Source organism: Cydia pomonella, chromosome 20 (assembly GCF_033807575.1).
Source record: "Cydia pomonella isolate Wapato2018A chromosome 20, ilCydPomo1, whole genome shotgun sequence".
Lineage (NCBI taxonomy): Eukaryota > Metazoa > Arthropoda > Insecta > Lepidoptera > Tortricidae > Cydia > Cydia pomonella.
Window position 1 is genome coordinate 8,348,784 of NC_084722.1, and position 21,728 is coordinate 8,370,511.

Here is a 21,728-nt window from a genome sequence, read left to right on the forward strand (position 1 = left end):
TTGTATACAGCCCAATTCATTATTAAGTTTCCTATTCATCTGATAGCGTGTTCAACAGCTACCAATCCATTTCAAATTTAATTTAAATTCAATCATTATATTGAGGTTCACGAAATAACTGGCCACTGTTGGAAAATTCAGGATTCAAAATGAATTGGCAGTTTTTAAAGATTTTGTTTACAATGGATTCTACCCGTTTCATTCTCGTGGCATTATATTAAGGAAATCAAATGATTCATTACACTAAAAGATTTTGTAAAGACTTATCTTAATCGAAATCGATTTAATGACTTAAGGCTAAAACACACGTATGGACGTCTTAGGTATCACAGAAACGAAGTATGTAGGTACACACACACACACACACACACAGGGGAACTCGGTGACGTCGTTTGGACAGAAACGGTGTTGGACATAGAAAAGTCTGGCGGTCTTTGGTGTCGGAGGCCACCCAGGTTCTGTTTGCTAGTCACATCCCTCGGCTATGTCACTGGCTATATTATACTAAAATTATTTCGGCGTAGTGGGTAGTGCCTATGACGCCCAATTTCCGGAGTCAAATCCTGGTAAGAGCATTCATTTATGTGGTGAGCACAGGTATTTGTTCATTAATCTTATTTGTTCGTGATTATATTAAGGAATTTCTCAAAAAAACAATCTGTATATTAAAAACAGTCAAAATAATATGAATATAAATAAATTAACAAAAAATCGGCATTATTCTTATTTGTCCTGAAAGACCAAAATTAAAGGATCGTTTACAAACTCCTCAACATTCTTGTCGTTGATAATAAAACTAAAATTACTAATTAAATAAATGGATGAGTATGTCCTTATTAGTCCACTCCACTACCTAAAAATTGTCTAGAAGAGACCGCTCTGTAGCGAAAAGGCCGCATGCTGTATTAAGTATACCTATGTGTTTTCATGTACATTAATTCTGAGATTGTGCAATAATGAGGATTTGTATTGTATCGTATTGAATATCAGTTGAATTTTATTGCTAATGTCGGCTCCATAGCTCGCTAACGTCTCACCGTGCGATAAAAACTCCGATGCCTATTCATGACAATTTACACCTGACACCGACAATTTAGTACTGTACATTGCAGTAAGTAAGTAAGTAACGACGGTACATAGCGTCAATTTTACATGTTGGACTTCGTAGTCCAACGGACGGTGAATTTTCACTGTCAGATGAGGTCATGAAACAGGGACCTGCAGTGGCAGCATGGTTGCATTTTTATCGCTTGTCCGTCTCTTTCGCGCTGACATACTTGTTAGAACGTGACATGCATGGTGACAAATGATCAAGAGCCGACCATATCAGCCCTACTGCAGTGGCAGCATGAAAAAAAATAACTGTCTACCTGTACATTTTTATCCACTCATCCGTGATTTAGTTTTACGTATTTTTCCCAGAGTAAACGAAACACAATTCCAATTTCACACTGTCAACGGCAAAGCCTAAATTCTGAGGTGGATTTAGCCGATACAAAATAATAACATTGCTGCCGCGGACAGGCTTTAAAGTCTACTAGTGATTCTGTCTAAAAGTTAATTCTCAGCTTATTGGAAACTTCAATATCAAGGAAACTCGTCATATATCTAATATAATTAAATAAACCCATATATAATACATACTTAGACCGTAACTAGAACCTATATTAAACATTCATACATGTACGTAAAATAATAAATGGCGTTGAGCAAACTAGGAATTATTCATTTTGTTTTTGCACTCCTGGAAATCCTACAACAAACGGATTTTCCTACAAATAAAATCGAGCTCATTCTATGTTTCATCCGTTACACTTATTCGATATTTCATGAAAATTGTTATAGCGCCGACAATTCCGTTGGGCATATGTTTTTATTGTATTAAGTAGGTATATAAATAAATATAAATGATTTTTTGTCGTAGAATGGAAGACTTATTTTAACATGAAACAAATTATTGATAAAAATTCTGCCAGTTATAACAGAGTGAAATGGAGGACTTCATCAGAAACCCTTCTTTTAAAACGGTCTTTAACGAATACATAGAACGCTATCTAATGCAACGATTTTCTTGTTAAATATATATACTATCAAATAATGGTTATTTGTTTTACAAGGCGGCAAAGTTGTTATTTAACCGCTCGTGCTAATATTGATACCCGTGCAAGCGAAAGATTCCAAAATTGAACCCCAAGCATAGCGAGTGGGTCGAGAAGTGGAATCTTGAGCGTTCCGAGGGTTTCAAGGCACGAGGATTAAGCAAACACAACATTTTTCACCACACCAACGCGAGGAAAATACTAACTATAAAATAACGAAAAAAATCGAACGAAATCCAATTCAAATTAACTTAATTAAAAAATATCATTTAAAAGGCAATGCTACTAGCCAACATAATAAAACTAATCAAAATATGTATCTCGTTACTTTGCCCCACGAGTGGATAAAACGCAAATATCTCATTAGTTTTTGAACAATCAAGAGGGCCTTGACCAGCTATTGTGGTGAAAAAAAAAACTTAATAAATACTGGTTATAATTTTTACCATATATAAGTAATAGAATTCAAATATTCTTACTAAAAAAAACAATAATAAAGACGATTCATAAAAACAAGAAATATTGACAAGAATTAACTTTCGTTCAACAAAAAATAATTTATTCAGAGGAAATATCTGAGTCCATCTCATCATCTCATATCATCCATCTGAGTACTTTCTCAGATTTGAGAAATTTTAGGTTAATGTCTCTGTCGCGCTGACGGGGGCGGCTCCTAAAATTAGTGCGATAAGGACAACTACAGCTTACGAGAAAAATCCTGCGTAAAAATATATTTTATTAGGCCGTTTCAGCGCTTTTTAAAGTAACCCAGTTCTTATAAAAACAGAAATAACAGAAAAAGCAAAACATAGACACAGATACTGGTAATATTGAACTCGTATAAAAAAAAAACATCTAGGGTCAAAATCCAGACAGGAAAATATCGAGAACGTTTGTATGGAAGATTGACCACAAAGTCTGATCACATCGCAGAATGCACCCTCTATAGTATATCAATTTTCAGACCAATCGACGGCTTCCTTGATTGGTGGGTAATAGGCGGGGACTCCTTCTGGTCGCATAACAACTTTTGTCATATTTTCAAGAGTCATAACACTTTATGCATAAAATTGTAAGCCATTAAATAATCTTTAGTCAGAATTAACATAACTGGGTTTTTGTCATAAATATAAATGAGTTATGTCATAATTTTTATAGTCATCAATTTAATTCGCATTAAATTTTAGATTAGGTTCGTTAGGTATGCACAAAAAATATATGACAACTGTTATTGTATGTCATCAAATATTATGGCTAAAAATGTATGACACAATATAATATGACTTTTCATTTGTATGCGCGATGATGATTATGACACAAGTTGTTATGCGTATCAAAGGTTTTTATGACTTAAACTTGTATGCAACCCAATATGGAACCGTAATAAGCGTCCTTCTGCCGGTTAGCGGTCAGTTGGTCCCTCAAGTCAGTTGACTTACGCTCTAGATGGAGCAATAAGCGTATAGGCACCGTTTGAATTGCAGGCAAAGAACGAACTCCCATTTTAAGGGCAGGCAATGCACATTAAAACCCCTCTAGTGTTACTGGTGTCCATGGACGTCGGTAATCGCTTACCATCAGGGGACTTATCTGCTCGTTTGTCTCCTATATCATAAAAAATGCAGTCTCGTAGTGGTCAAACGCAATGTCGTATGGTTTTAGGGATTTATATAATTATGTAATGATGTTGTTGCATGCAAGCAAGTAGCTTGGCTCGCTGTGGAATATATTCTATGTATGTGAGCGCTATAAATATATAACTTAAAGTTTGTAACAATAAGCGTATACTGCAGTGCGGTATAAGATTAATTTCCTTCCACGAACGTTCCATCTGTGTAATGAACTTGCTGCCGAGTTTGTCTCGGGGGACATGGTAAGGGGTTCTTCAAAAAATTAGTGTTCAGGTTTCTAAAGTGTTATTGGTAATACACATGTAACACCCCTGGTACTGCAGGCATCTATAGGCTCTGGTTAACGCTTACCATTAGTTACTGTCGAAATACAAAGAAAGCTTCTAAATTAAAATGAGGATAATTTTTATCAGAGCATGCGGTAATCAAAGGATTAACATTGAATAATACCATATATAAGAGAAGACCATCTACAAGCTTTTTTGTCACTTTTAACTCTTGCATTTATACAAATACTTCTCTTACCCAAGGTTGGTAGAGTAGAAGGAGTGAAGCTCTTCCTTTTTGACTATGTTTGAACGACGTATACAAATACGAGACTTCTTGCCCTAGTCTTCCCAGCAATAAATTGTATATGCCCAGATTGTCAGTCCCAGATTGACCTTAATGCGAAGTCTATATGAATTAGTCTATGGTTGTCCGTACGGTAATCATGCGGTGATGGGAGTATCCACTTGACATGTATTCGCCGAGTATGACCGGCCACTAATAGGGCCGATCGATCTGTGTTGTTAGTAGGAAAGCGTGTTAACTCCAGTCCCAATAACACGATGGTACACAAACAAACATACTTGTAGTTAGGCTTTACTATAATGTCTACGTATTCAATCAATCAATATTTAGTGTAATGGCTCCATCGATACTATTAATGATTTTGACAACGCCAAGGGATCGAAGCAAATATTTAGGTTATGATAACAATTTTAGCCAGTGTATAGTAAATAAGGGTTCCTTTTGTACCTTTTTGGTACGGAACCCTAAAAAGAATATCATTATTATTAATAATACGATAAATTACTAATAGCCTCTATTTCCCTAGCCAGAAACGGTTAGATGTAGATAACACCAAGGCATTAAGTCCGCCTATTGTACGTTATACTTGTATTTGTGCAATAATGATTAAAATAAATAAATAATAAAATAAACACCAATACACAATATATACATAAGTTGATTAAAAAGGAAATACAATAAAACCACCCAAATATATTCCGAAATATTCCAAACTAAGGTTCAAAACTAACTTGATTATCTTGGTTTAAGTGTGACTATTATTTTTATTCCTTAGTAAAAAAACTATTTATTTCCGTAAAGTGCTTATGTTTACTTTACATACTTATGCAAAATCTCTAGCATGAGATTATGTGCGAGGTCACTAAACTCGCGCTTTATTGTTAACTAATACAATAATTTTAACTATAAATATTTGTTTTTATTTCGTACAATCTTACACATATCGACCCAACCCCAAACTAAGCTAAGCTTAGCTATGGGTACTATAGACTGCGATAAACATAGGTACTTAGATAACACCCATAACTCAAGATCAATTATTCGTGATAAACACACAAGCAAATTCCCTGAGCGGGATTCGAACCTGGGACCTCTTGCTTCATAGGCAAGATCACTACCAACTAGGCTAGGAGGCTCTTGCCGTGGCCATTGAACATTTACCAAGTACATAAATTGCAATAATTCAGTACCATATAAAGTCCCACACTAATTTTAATTAAGTCCCACTGATAGCCACAGCCCTATTACCTGCAACAAATTAGAAGTGGCAAAAAAATGCTTACCAAGACCTCCAAGCTCCGAAAATATCCCCCATGCAGCCTCGTGGGCACCCGTAGAATTACTTAATGCTAAAAGGGTTACCCGACCTTCAGTAATTCTATTGTCGTAACAAAATTATTCAATTAGATACTTCAGCTACGCTATTTTAGATTAAGTTGGTCCCCTTTTTCATTTGCATTATCTGTCTGGAGACAGATAAGAATACGTTCTCTGAAGATGACTTTTTTACGCAACCGGTTGATTTTATGAGGCGGCTTGATGAGTCTTAAGGGTCACTGGGTTGATGAGCGGCTTTAATTGTTTCGGGAAAGTACGATGGCTATTTAATTAACTCAAGGTACGCTGCGTCATGTATAATGTATTTTATTATACGGATTGTTATTTCAACCATTAGCATATCGTCCTATTACTGCAAATACCGATTAAGTGACGTTTTGACGGAATCGTTTTTCTGAGACGCTATTAAACTTTTAACCACCCTAGACTACTATAAGACAAAATTCGTGTAACTTCGTACTGGCGGCGACACGAGCACGCTTGATGAAAAAATCTAAGCGGTTAAATATACTTATATATTTTTTATTTATTACATACATACACACAACCATCGTTACACCCCCAACCATGGTACATAGATTATTACAGTAACACAACACATAATTAAAATACTATTAATTAAAATACATAATTTATGTTTGGCCCAGTGGTTGACTGGTAGAGAATGCCAAGGCATTAAGTCCGCCTATTGTACGTTATACTTGTATTTGTGCATTAAAGTTTAAAATAAATAAATAAATACATATAGCTTGGTCCTTGTGAATTCGTTCAAAAAACAAAGAAACAAATCATTCGCTACTCGATTAAGGCTAGGTTCAGATGACAAGCGCTCAACGCGCGTTTTGATAACGCGCGTTTACAACTACATATATTTTATTCAGGTCGTACACATGCTAACGCGCGATATAATAACGCGCGCGTTGAACGCTGCGCTAGCGCTCGAATGTTGTCAGCGCGCGTTAACGCGCGCTTTGAGATCATTGGTTTTCTATGTTTCCGTTCAGTTGCGCGTGCGCTTTCGACGCAGATAGACGTATTTTAGGGTTCGTCAAAGTGTCCGAATTGCGCGCGTAAAGGCGGCCTAGCGAAGGAGTTGCGTTCGAGCGCGCGGCTCGGCCAGCAGGCTCGGCCGCCGCCGCCGCCACACATACCCCTAGTGTAAATTTATTCGATAGCGAAACGTTACGTATGCGTTTGCGTTAAGTCTCGCTGAGATTGTCGCGCTGTTTTCTAAATCCCATACAAAGTGAGACTTAACGCAAACGCGTACGTCACGTCACGCTATCGAATAAATTTACACTAGGGGTTCAGGTTGAACGTACGCTCAAACGTACTTCTGCCAGGACTCTAAAACATTTATCATTCAAAACCATGACTTTATAATCAATTCTACCAGCCAACACGAGGAAACACCTTTTGCATCAAATTACTTTGTCTCTCTTGTGGATAAAATGCAGCTTTCTTTTCAGGTTTTGAAAAATAAAGATTTCCTTTATGAGATGGTGTGTTGAAAAATATATATCATGGGTAATACTAGTACAGTCAGCAAAAGCCGAAAAATAAGCCTCTTACGAGACTGCTTCACTTATGCTCGATCGCCTGCGTGTGTCATAAAATACGAATCTTAAAACGATTGGTGCTCAATCTTTTGCCAAGAACATAAAAATATATTCATAATTTTTTTCATAAAATTAATTTGAAATTTACGTAAGTTTAACAAGTCGACCTAGTTCCACAGTACGGCTTTTGCTGTAGGTACCTACGGCGATAAATACATTACAATACAATACAACAGGTGTAGTAACACGAGCAAGAATTTAATCTGTAGGCTGTACTCTTCAACCTAACCAACATTTGCTCAGCAACTTCTAAAACTAATTTGTATTATGATTTTTAGTACACTTCAAAGTTTATTCTAAGATGCAATGTACTCGTTTTGCCAATTTTGTTATGTTTAAAGCATTACATGCAACGTCAATTATACCGATGACGGCGTACATTGTATATAAATTATATCTGATATAGATAATTCAATTCAACTGAAGGTAATATGTAATTTGTATTAAAAATAGAAATTCTTGAAAATCCATTATTTTTAAAAGTCGCTGAACAAATGTTGGTTATTTTGAGAAGTACCTACAGTTAAATTTTTATCTAGTGTTATAGATATAGGCCACGCCTGTAACGATAGTTATTTGTGTATTGACTTACTTAAATAGGTACATAGAAAAAATACACAACCAAGGAACAAATATTTGTGATAAACATGCAAATAAATGCCCATATCTACTTGAATATAACTTTCGTTACACACACACACTAAAAACAATTAAGGCCTACTGAGCAAAATCTAATTATTTCAAGTGATTTAAATTCGGTTACAAAAAATATATATTTGGGGACAATCTTACACAGATCTACTTAACCCCAAACTGAGCAAAGCTTGTAGTAATCCAGGCGACGATATACATACGTATATAGATAAATACATACATAACACATACATATAACATAGAAAACACCCATGACTCAGGAACAAATATCTGTGTTCATCACACAAATAAATGGCCATACCGGGATTCGAACGGCTTCATAGGCAGTACTACCCACTAGGCCAAAAAACTTCGGTCGTCAAAAAACTTATAAGATCCTTTAATCATAAAAGTGCCTCAATAAAATGTTGTCTAGTATACTGGCGAAGAACAGTGGGGAACAATACTCGACATTATCCCATATCTCGATGACAATGCCGCGGGCTTGTTTGGCGTATTCCGAATAGTTCTTTAATAAAGCACGTACTCCTCCAGATTAGTTACTGGCTATATAAGATACGCCACTCTCAATACAAACACGTAATTTAATTTTAGCTTTTACTCCGCCAGCAGCAGGGCAATTTCAACAACAAAGTATCACTGAAAGGTTGATTTTCTGAGAAAATAAAATAAAAGTAATATAGAACCTACCTATTTAGTCATCCCGTTTTACTTTTAATAGTTGGTTATCAATAGTTCATCTCTTGCAATCAAATAAAGTGCTAATTACACATATCAAAACCAGATATATTTTTGATGAACGCTCGTTGTTGAATGTCTACGATAAAATTTGCCGTTGGAATACGTAATACCCAAAATTAAATAGGTTGTCATAATCTCACGCCCCAAAGGTCTAATCCAAAAGTATCGCACTTTTTTTTAATATTTTTACTTGCTGTTTCTCTACTACACTATATATAATTCCCCGAATTTATAATAACATGCAATTTCTGTCTGTAAATGAAAATATTACAAAAGTAGCTTTTAAAAGAAAATTAAAAATTGAGATGTTGAAAACATACATACCTAAAAAAAAAGGTTAGTTAACGATAAGTCCGAATCTAACAGGTAATGAAATATCAATATTAATATAAATAGATACAAACAAAAAAATTCTAACATAAATACATGCTTTCCTTTTTTTTACTAACAATAGAATACGTTGACAAGCCATAATGTAAACATTTACCTTAATATTAAGTGAGATTTGAGCGCGGCGCGCCAACAAACTGGTTACTCCAGTTTGGCGCAATTATTGAAATGTGTAACTGTGTAATTGTTTTACTTAAATAAGTGAATTAATAATAAATAATAATCTTTATCTTAGGAATACTGCTGGTTAAACCAACGACGTTATTATTTAACTAACAATAAGTGTCTCAGACACTTATTGTTTTTTAAAGCATTTACAACCTAACCATACAGCCCTAAGAGGAAACTAGATCTTGTTGTGTTTATTTACTTACTATTTTTGCCTAGTATATACACTAATTGTCAAATGATACGCGAAGTGCTACGAAATATCCGACACATATACAAGAAAGTGGGAAAACATACCGTTCGGCTACTGGTTCTCGCATTGTTAATATATCTTTTAGAAATATCCGAGACATATACAGGAAAGTCGGAAACCATACCGTTCGGCTACTGGTTCTCGCATTGTTAATATATCTTTTAGAAATATCCGAGACATATACAGGAAAGTCGGAAACCATACCGTTCGGCTACTGGTTCTCGCATTGTTAATATATCTTTTAGAAATATCCGAGACATACCTATACAGGAAAGTCGGAAACCATACCGTTCGGCTATTGGTTCTCGCATTGTTAATATATATTTTAATAAGCCAATGTAATCTGTGATATCCCGACGAGAGCGCTAAATTAATATCAAAGCATACTTGAGACAGTATACACATTTGTCGGAATTTGGGTACCAAAACATATTATAAAATTATCCTTATTAAAACTTGTTCCAGTAGAGATATACTCTTAGGTGAAAAATGTGATATGTGACTGATGGGTAACAAAGGAACTTTTGTTAGTGTGACTCAAATCTTGGAAGCTAAATTTGACCCCCTTCCCGATTTATGATTGAGCTGAAATTTTGTATACATACCTAAATCGGATGACAATGGAATATTATGATGACATGGACCTGACCTGATGATGGGGACAGGAGGTGGCCATGGGAACTCTGTGATAAAACAACTCAAACTAATTATGTTTGGGGTTGTTAGAATTGTCTGGGTGAGTATTAGTTGCTTGTGAAAAGAAAAGTACAGTCAGCTGTAAAAACTTGTACCAGAAATGTTTTTTTTGTCACAAACTTCTTTCTTTCAAAATGTATTGTACCTATGTAAAAAGTTGGAAGATTCCTAGGAAACCTAAAAGTGTTTAGCAAATTAAGATCTCAGGTAAATACCAGTCTAATGATTTCATCAGTGTATCAACCTCTTACGTATATGATGGTCGCACTTTTATCATCTACGTTCATGCGTCACTATAGTCTGGTACTGGCAAAACAATTTTATAAGCCGAAAAGAACTAAAATGTTGACACGAAGCGTTAATCCATTCAGTTTTTGCCTCTACGAAGCAAAAAAAATCCGTTACATACCGCCCATATCGGGAAATCCATGTTATCGGCTACGACGTAGCGCTACAACCAAGCTCAGCGGTGAATGTGTTAAATTTTGTATTCCGTACCTGTATGTTAGAAAGTGCTGGCCATGGTGACACGTAAAGAGCGCGACCATCATAGGACCGTGTAAATAACTTCGCAAGATCATTAGTTGTTTATAATATCTGGGAGTGAAAACCAATTAAAAGTTTAATTGAGTTTTGGTGAATTAGCAACGATACTGTTTTGAGTGTAAACAGCATGTTGATAAAGGACATTAAACCCGATAAATACTTTGTTTAAGTCAATTAGAATCGCATTTTCGATACACGTGTTTAAGATCCAGTTTAAATTTTACAGTCAACATAACCTACATGTGACGATTGTGATAGTCTGCATACTTATAATATTCTAGGGTCAATTGACCACCTTCCGTCCTTTTGACGACACCGGTCTGACCTAGTGGACCTGACCTTGCCTATGAAACCGATTTCAGATCGAATCCCGGTAAGGGAATTTATTTGTGTGATGGGCAGAGATATTTGTTGCTGAGTCATGTGTTCTCTATGTATTTAAGTATTTATATTTAATATATATCGTTATCTGAGTACACCGAGAAAAAAAACTATTTAAAACAATTGACATTTAATGCTTTGAAAGTTCCATATGAGCCTATCGAACAATACAATACTGTTATGAGTAGCTAAAATATAGTGTCTGTTCATTTATTTTTATTGTTTTCTTTGATACTTAGAAATGTTTAAACAGTTAACGTTACTCTGTTGTATTTCACTGTTTTTCAAACATTTGTTGATATTGTATAAACCAGTTAATCTTAATAAAAATCACTTTAATATGTGTTCGATAGATCATATTTTTTCAATGTACCCACAACACAAGCCTTCTTGAGCTTACTGTGGGGCTTACAATTAGTCAATTTGTTTAAAAATGTCCTATATTTATTTATTTATAAATTGTCATTCCGAATCAATCACATCATGCAGAAATTTTTAATAAGTACAGCTTAGATATTTAAATCCCCACTGTATACCCACCTTGAAGGATTTAACAACTGGAGACGCCATTAATTTACAGGTGGCTGTGTATGTGCGGTCAAACCTAACAGCATACAAAACTCATAGTATGGTACATAATTATAACACGCATAACGCCCATATAAGCTCGTGGGCGTAAGCCGCAAGTTGGCCAAGTCGGCCAAGCTCACCCATGTCATGGGGCCTGCCGTCTACAACAAACTACCTGACACCATCACCAGCGCCCTAAACTTGGCCATTTTTAAATGTCGCCTCAAACGCTGGCTTGTTGAGCATCCGTTCTACGATTATAATGAATACTTAAATTTCCGTGAATAGGATGTTAAGTAATGTGTTTTTTTTATATTATTAATGTTTTTGATTTGGATTTGTATATTTTGCGACGTATGTAAATATGCTCTATAATAATTATAACGTGTAAATTGGTTTTACTAATAAATAACTTATGAGTTATGACTTAAGAGCTTACCCCACTGTTGAAAAGCTCGGCCAATGGTCATATGCATTGTATGGACTGACTTTTATCTGGCATGGCTATTTGTACGTTACGTAGAAATAGCCATACATTTGACGTGCCCCTCCCCCGCAGAAATCGGCAGACTGTTTTGTACTGAAAATTACAGCCAAGGCGTCTCCATTTATTAAATCCTCCAAGATACCCACGCAAAAATAGTTTTCGATGTAAACCTATAATTCAAACCTTTTCCGTGTGAACTCTTTCTTTTGTAAGCGACTGCAGTCTCACTTTCTCTAAAAAAAAAGGGTACTAAACGGTCTCAGACTATTTTGTACCATTTGTGTGTATTTTGGCAAATAATATCAATGTGAATCAAACAAAACTACCTACGTCAGCTCCCATAAAAATTCAATTAAATCGTTATCACGATTATTTACTTCTCTAAATACACAACAACTTTTTAAGCTTCGTTCTAGCTCATTCGTACGTAAATGTAAAAAAGTAAGAACAAACTCGCGTATTACTCTATTGTTACGTATGGATATGTGGGTGAAACTCGAACAACTTGGCTTAGCATAAAGTTTGCAGAGCGTTTGCCGACACTTTGCTCTCCAACTTCATAACTACCGTTTTATAATAAGTACTTACATTTGCTTAATGTACTATTTGATACAAAGAAAATAACCATCCGGTTTAACGTAAAAAATAGACCGATCAGCGGCGGTAACATGGTCGCGTTTGTATCGCCAGTCACGTTCTAACAAGTAAGTAAATGCGAAAGTGACGCATGATTTAAAACTCATCTCTAATTTAATGGGTATATTTTTGTTAAAGTTGCATCTAGAAAACAAAAAAGACATTATATTCTTACAGGACACCCGTGCAATTTGACACAAAGATATTAAACCAACCCCGATAAGTCTCACAGGCCTCTTAAAACTAAGATGGCGTCTTTCCGACAAAAAAATATATGTGAGAAGCTTATATCGATCGACGACAAAGCGGTAGGCACTAAAAGTACCTACTCACGTAACACGAAGCCTAAATAGGAGTTAGTGCTTAGTTCGATACACTAATTGAGATATATCATTTGAGTTAGAGGAAAGTAAGATACCTAGTCAGACACACGTGTGGCTTTGTGTTTATACCTAGGTACATTCCGACTATAAAAATGTGGAAAAAGTGTTGTGTCCAGGTTTTCTCTAAGAAATACAAATAGTGTGTATTGTGTACAAAATTTTAAATGATTGCAAATAGTAATAGACCTTAATCGCTTTCTATTATGCGACTATATGTTTAAACGATTTTATAAAGATCGTTCTATAGATATAGATTTATTTATTTTAAAATATAAACATAGGAATTGCATCAAAATCTATTATTAACTGACATCAAAAAAGAGGAGGTGTTCAATAAGTTTATTTAACAGTTACCGATCGAATCACCCATCCTAAAGTTACATAATGTTAACTACACTCGCAGATGGCCAATTGACAGGCTCAGCCTAGTTTGGTAAATGAACTTTTTTTGTATTTTTCTAAGTCGGATGTTAAAATGAATGAATGTAAAATGTGTACGAAAACACTACAACTTACATCCGGGTTATAACCTCGCCTTAAAATGCAAAAACATTAAAAGCCGAAACACTTACTGCAACAAAAATGAAAGCATGACATTGCCGTTTCATGATTAAAAAGCTGACATTCGCAGCGAACAAATCAAAGCGAAGTCCAAGATAAAGGCGACGGCAGGGGCCGGCACATTTGTAAGTTAAATTTCCTCAAATTGCCTGCTGGGTGACAACTAGGTCAAATGCCGACTGCCGCGCTAGCTGATTCAATAAACTACATTATTGTTGCAATTTCTGATTTATTTAAGCCTTGCTATCGAATGCTTTTGGGGTACCTAGATTTAAAACTGAGATAGTTACGGCCAGTTATATCAACCACACTTGAAGGCCTAATCCCCCAGCATCAGGTACCTTTGGGTACTTTGATACCAAAAGAGCCTGTAGTTGACTGAATACTGTATTAAATAATGGAGACATGGGGTTTGTTGCAACCGACCTTAGAGGCGTTCTTCACATTGGATGCGGATTCGCACGCTGCACCGGTGTGCGAGCGGAAACATTGCTATATTGTATATAGGTACGTGCATACTGTATAAGTGCTGTTACGCTCATACATCAGAGCGACGTGCGAATTAGCATCAGTGTGGTAACCGTATGAGTGTAACTGTCAAGTTTTAATGTCTTTTACGTTTCCGCAGACATAATGGCAAAAACGGCACCCATATAATGTCACCACGTCTGCCTATCCGTCCGTATGTCTGTATGACAGATACTGAACTAGTAAACTATAAGGCGTGTGTGAAATTTCATCTGGAGATGTATTTTCAATTCAATTTAATTCATTTATTTCAGGTCAATATATCCCCATATAGTTAGTAGATTACATTACACATACTTAACACATATTTTGTGTGCTACTTAGTTTTATTGTTTATTGAAAATATCTGGGCACGGGTATTTTGTGTGCTACTTGATTTTGTTATTTATTTAAAATATCTGGATGCTGAGCTTAATATCAGCCTGTATCGGAATTTTGGTATATTACAGAAAAAGTATTGTAAGCATTCTAAATACCTATGTAAAACATTCGAGATATACGAGGAGCAAATAAAAAGTTTTTAGAATAGAGAAAAATATATTAATAAGGTCGGCACTCTTTAATCACTTCTAATCACGCGTACAAAATCTCATTAAGATAGGATCACCCTGAAACACACAGGGCTCATTCTCCGTAAGCCCTTTTTGTATAGCGATTTTGGGTCCTCAGAGATCTTGTATAAAATTATTTAATATTGATGGGTAATCGAGATTAACGTTTTTTTACGCATAAAAATTTAAGCTAGATTGGTTTTACTGGTGTAGTGGTGTCAGAAGAAAACTGAGGTATGTCAGAATGTATTGATATGCAATTTTTTGGTGGTCTGTTTTATTAACCGCACAACTGTAATATTGACGTCACGTTGAATGACACACATTTGTATGATCTTCCGAGAACTATGATATAATATATTTCTCAAAAAAAAAATTACAGAATAATATATATTACCATATATATTACTATAAGATATACTGAACTGAACTGTAAGTAAGTAAATATTCTTTATTGCACCAACAATTATACATTTTACATACATGTAAAACTACAAATGAATTTTAAAGGAAAATAGAACCAGGTAACAACAGGCGGTCTTATCGCTAAAAAGCGATCTCTTCCAGACAACCTTTAGGTAGCAGGAAATTAAGAACTCATACAAAAGTCAACAGGTAGTGCAAGGAGCTAAAATATGGGTTTCAGTTTTCGGGTGTCAGACCGTCAACATCTCCAGCATCTCCTGAGGATGCCTCGTAGAGACGCGAAACACGTGTCGAGTTTTGTACTTTTGGTGGTGGGTTGTTTTATTTATTTCTGCAGTGGGAGGGTGGGAACATTAATTGCATGTAAAAATACGCAAGTAAGTATAACGGGTTAGCACTGATTGACTAGCACGTTATTTTCACGCGGATTAGCAAAGTAATATTTCTTGCTTTAATTAAATACATAGTATTATAATAAATACATATATATACCATATATACATACATACACACATATATATAATATATACATATTACATATTTGAAATATTGTACCCATTTAAAACCGTGATATAGTCTTACAATATTGGTGTACGTCCGAAAAGTATTTTCGTAATTGGCGTTTTAAGGAAAATTTGCTGTCTGCTTGTCGTATTTGGAGAGGAAGATCGTTCCAGAAACGAATTGCCTGGATGGCGAAAGAGTTGGACATGAAACCAGTGCGGTGAAGAGGAATAGAGAGTTACGAAGGTCGCAACCAGGACGAGGTGTTACAAATTGAAATTTTGATTTAAGGTAATCGGGTGCAGCTGGATCAAAGAGGATGGTATAAAGCATGCAAAGTATTCTAAACGATCGACGCCCGCAACATGGATAAATAATATACAAATACTTAAATACATAGAAAACATCCAAAACTCAGGAACAAATATCTGTGCTCATCACACAAATACATGCCCTTACCGGGATTTGAACCCAGGACCATCGGCTTCATACATCAGGGTCACTAGCCTCACTACCCACTTAGCCAGACTGGTCGTCAACAAATATACATGTAAATAGACATAAATAAATATATTATACTTAAACCCTATTGTGCTTTATTCTGTTTTGATCTTGTTGTATGTTTTTTGTGAAAATAAATAACTTTTTACAACTTACATACTAGTTTGTTAGTTAGGTAGTTAGTGTGGGTCAAATATTGGAAGCTAAGTTTGACCCACTTTCCGATTTCCGATTGAACTGAAAATTTGCTTATATATGTAAGTCGGGTGACAATGCAATATTATGTTACCATCGAGCTGATCTGATGATGGAGACAGGAGGTGGCCTTAGGGACTGTGTGATGAAACAACCTAATTGTGTTTGAGGCTTTTAAAATTGTCTCGATGAGTATTAGTTGCCTATAGTAAGAAAAGTACAGGCAGCAGCAAACCTAATATATATAATACATCCATAACTCAAGACCAAATATTTGTAATGAAGACACAAATAAATGCCCTTACCAGGAATTTAACTCGGGACTAGCATCACTATCAGTGTTGGCCGAAACGTTAATGCAATTAATAAATATTGGCCAATTATAAATTGAACCGTAAACTGTAATCGTACGTTACGGTTACGGTTCAATTTATAATGGTTAATTGCAATTAACGTTCGTCCAACACTGATCACTATCGACTAGGCGGATCCCGTTAAAGAACGTCAACCAGACGCTTCGTGATTTTTGCAAAAAGCTTGTGCGCGCTTGGACCCCATGGACTTAAGAGTTTCAACGCCAAATGTTATAAAATGTAACTCTCTACCAAGGCTCATATTTATTAAGTTTAAAAATTGCGGCGTTTTCCGCCGCTGCACGGTGGCCCGCGCGCCTTAGTAAGGCGGTCATAATTATTATTTTGTAAATTTTCTTGATTTCTTTGTTTGTTTTTGTAATACAGCTAATTATTAGGTAGTATAATTAAATAAAACACGTGTTAGGGTATATATCATGCTTAATTTATTCACAAATTCTTACAAAAAAAACAGATTCATACATATAAAACTAAAGTTAGTAAATCCTTTAAAGTCTATGTTGCTCAGTACTATTTATTTATCTTAAAACAATAAAAATATATTTTAAAATATGTAAAATACAATAACAAACAAGCATGTGTAAAATTAAAAATAAAAACTAGTAAAATAATAATAATAAAAAAACAGAAAATAAGACCTTATTTATACTCTAAATTTTTGTTTGTACTCGCTATGACCAGTGCTACCATCAAAGCCCCACTTTCCTATTAAAGTCACATCACCCATAGATTCTTCAGGTATCGCTGTTATCAGTTCCTTTTGAAATTCGACTATACGCGTAGCTGTATGATCCTTTAATATTTTCTGGGTAACACTTTTTCTTCGCATCAGTTACCTTACCATACGAAGGTAAAACAGGATTAGCCCGAGAATTTATAAAAGCACGTATTAACAAATATTGATGTTTTGTTAGTTTAGCTTCTGTGAGAAGAGATAGCACATCGTCAGGATTGACTTCATTAGCATTGGTCTCTAATTTAGCTTTATTCCTCAGTTCGTTGACTGCTGATGAATCCAAGGATGCTAGTGCTGCTAACCTTCTGCGTTTTGACCGTTTACTACAAACCTAAAAGTCCTTTATTGGCCGTCGAGCTGAAGTAGAGGGTTCCGAATCGCGCGATGATGATGGTTGTCCCGATTCAATAATTAAAGTCTTCTCAGTCACCTTATTATTTTTTGGCAAATTAACATTTTGTTTCTCATTTAACCAGTCCGAATGTTTCCTAAGAACTAGACACTTAGTTCGCGAAGAAGATTTCCAATAAATTACAAGTCGACTACAAATGTACCTTATGATGTTATCCAAATTACTTGTATCCACATTTTCTACTTCTGGCACCATACCTATTAGTTGTTGTAGCACTTGACGACGTCTTTCTGTATCTGAACCACTAGTAGAGAGCCATAGTTCAAATACGAATCCCCTTGTAAAAGATCCGACGTACATATCACCTGAAAAAAGAAAGAAAAAGGTAAATTTCCATTCGTAATATTTTCGTAGTAGGTGCTACGCCTTGGCCTACGCAGGCGTAGCAGTCTTATAAATACTAAATAGGCAAATTGAGGCAGTAACAAGTTTATGGCCGTTAATCTAGAAATATCGAGCTTCAAAATAATGCTAGTCTCGTATTTATAATCGTGTCTCAAATTAACTAAAAGTTTAAGTCAACAAAATATTCTAATCATTATTCATACGACTTTTTGCCGTGGCGTAGACCCAATATTATGAATATATATTTTATTATAATGCTAAATAATCTATGTAAATCAAAACAACATACCTGATTCTTTAAGCTCCATATTAATAATAGTCACTAAAATCACTACTTAGTCAGGAATGCACCACTAATCACCGATCACTTAATGAGTCTCTGATAAGAGAGCGCGTACAAACGGGAGTTGTGTTCACTTTCTAGGTTCGTTATAGAAGGAAGGTAATAACTTATACAGGAACTATTTATACCTAATTAAAGTACGTTTATCGGCAAATTAGAAACAGCCATTAGAAATTTAAAACTACCACATGCATTTTTTTGGATCATGGCCTATGGCCAGCCCACCGTGCGCTGCGCCCGCTTTTACATTAGTCCGTTGGAGCTGGGACTGTGCCAGTGCGTCTACGCAGGTAGCACCCCATACAATATTTAGATCATAGTTAGTGTACTAAATAAGTAGTGTAATAAAGATTTTCATTTCGTCAATACAGTAGTAATTATGCTCGAGTGCGCCATGATAGCATCTTGCGCACCAGCCCGCGTAGCCAACGTTTCAATCAACGCTCCGTAGTCAACGAAATGCTACTGTCACTGTCGGACTAATGTGAAAGAGTGATAAAAAGATATGACTATTTACGCTACGGAGCGTTAATGATTGGCACGTTGGCTACGCGACCAGGTATACAAAGTACCCGACCCTTTATATTAATATAGTTCGTGCCATCCACGATAACGCGCAAATTTGTCAAATCTAACCTTTAGTCAAGGCATGCGTCTTCGTGAATGACACGTACTATCTATACAGTTTAAAAGGACCGGTAATCATACTTTCGCGCCAGAAACTATTTGTTGTAGTTATTTGTTTTACAAGGGGGCAAATTTGTTATATAACTCCTCGTGCTAATATTGATACCCAACCCAGCGACAGATCGCAAAATCGAACCAAGAGCTTAGCGAGTAGTTCGAATAGTGGAATCTTCATCAATCGAAGCGTTGAGAAGGTTTTAAAGGCACGAGGGTTAAACAAACTTTGCTACCGAGTGAAACACGATTTTTTCCACCGCAACAACTCGAAGAAAATATTAACGGTATTAACATTACAAATCAAATCCAAATGAACGCTATTAAAAAACTATCACTCAAAGTCATCGATCTAAAAGTGCATTCCTGTAACCAACATGAGTCCACAAGGATAAAATGCAATTTTTTCATCAGTTTTTGAAGAGTAAAGAGAGCTTTTACCAGCTGGCGTGGTGAAAACATACCTACATATAGATACACGCCAAAATCCACTTTCCTTCTTCTTCAGTGGCACACATTACGTCACTAAAACTTTAAATTGATCGCAGCGATTAGTTCCATGCTCTTGATAAGCAGCTTGGCAAATAGCTATCTCACGTTAAGTTTCATATTACTATCTAATCTTCGGTTTCGTGAAGTTTGAGAGAATAACTACTGAAATATCAATATTTAGAATTTATGCTCTATTCCGGAGCTTTAAAGTTCTATTTTGAACGTCTTATTTTATTAGAGTATCATCCTGAGAATTTATATACTCACAAGTTCTAAGTTCAACATGAATTCCGTAAGTTCTCCTTAATTGCCTCATTTTGTGGTACCTACCTAACTATTATTAAGAATGGGATATTTACCATGTCTATATGTAATGGCCTGTAGGGCTAAGATGGTCGGCTCTTTATCATTTGTCACCATGCCTGTCACGTTCTAACAAGTATGTAAGCGCGAAAGTGACAGGCATAGTGACAAGTGATAAAAATGGAACCATGATGCTACCGCTGTTTTTACATTGATCAGTGTTAAGAGGGAAAGTATACTACGTGATCATCAATACAAAAAGAGAAAACGTTTTTCCACTTCTAAATATTTTCCATTATCCATCCGACGACCGGTCTGGCCTAGTGGGTAGTGATCCTGCCTATGAAGCTGATGGTCCCGGGTTCAAATCATGGTAAGGGCATTTATTCGTGTGATGAGCACGGATATTTTTTCCTGAGTCATGGGTGTTTTCTATGTATTTAAGTATTTATCCTGGTAAGGGCATTTATTCGTGTGATGAGCATGGATATTTGTTCCTGAGTCATGGGTGTTTTCTATGTATTTAAGTATTTATAAATATTTATATACTATATATATAGTTGTCTAAGTACCCTCAACACAAGCCTTATTGAGCTTACTGTGGGACTTAGTCAATTTGTGTAATAATGTCCATTAATATTTATTTTATTTATTTATATATTATATATATCGTTGTCTAAGTACCCTCAACACAAGCCTTATTGAGCTTACTGTGGGACTTAGTCAATTTGTGTAATAATGTCCTATAATATTTATTTTATTTATTTATATATTATATATATCGTTGTCTAAGTACCCTCAACACAAGCCTTATTGAGCTTACTGTGGGACTTAGTCAATTTGTGTAATAATGTCCATTAATATTTATTTTATTTATTTATATATTATATATATCGTTGTCTAAGTACCCTCAACACAAGCCTTATTGAGCTTACTGTGGGACTTAGTCAATTTGTGTAATGGATAAACTATAATACTGAAATAACAATAACACAATAATTCTATTTAAACCCGATAGATTATAACGATAAATGTCCAACTCAACATTTTATGGAATATGGCAACGGATTGAATAATTTATAGATTTCATAGACTTTTTAACAACTGTTTATTGTAGCATAAGAATAAAATCCTGTTCCAATTCCAGCTATCACGCCTCGGGCTATAGTCAATCCACTGAAAAAAAAACGTTATAAAACGTCGCCAATTATATAATTATATCTATCGTAATAAGGACCATATCGAAAAGAAAGTAAACAACTTTTCGACTGCATATTATTTTTTCACGGACGTCCAAGATACAAATAGATTTTACTGAAATATAAACCTATTTCTTAACTCTATTAAAATTTAAAATTAAGACGGAAGATTACGTTGGAAGTGAGAAAAATATTTTGGACGACTGGTGCAAAAATAAAGGCTTAACTATAAGAAAGCTTGCTAAAAAAATACAATGTAAGCGCTGCAGGCAATTAATAAGTTTGACTATACTGTTACCTTAGAAGATCTACCAAAGTCTGGACGAAAACGAGGCCCTTCCGACACGGAATTGCAGACAAGAGTCGTTCAAATGTTCAATCGAAAACCAACTCTGTCTATTCTGGATGCTGC

At 35.4% G+C, this 21,728-nt stretch overlaps 2 protein-coding genes across 3 annotated transcripts in view; both read right to left on the reverse strand.

Annotated features, from left to right (window-relative positions):
• Window positions 1–21,728, reverse strand: part of LOC133528972 (TWiK family of potassium channels protein 9-like) — a 485,578-nt gene that overhangs the window by 370,898 nt on the left and 92,952 nt on the right. The gene's annotated exons all lie outside the window — the stretch shown is intronic.
• On the reverse strand, window positions 17,605–18,880 carry LOC133529217 (uncharacterized). The gene is made up of 2 exons (XM_061866896.1): window positions 18,588–18,880; window positions 17,605–18,258 (listed from the first exon to the last, which is right to left on the reverse strand). Exons 1-2 carry the CDS (start codon window positions 18,604–18,606, stop codon window positions 17,873–17,875), a joined length of 405 nt encoding a protein of 134 aa, XP_061722880.1. The 5' UTR covers window positions 18,607–18,880; the 3' UTR covers window positions 17,605–17,872.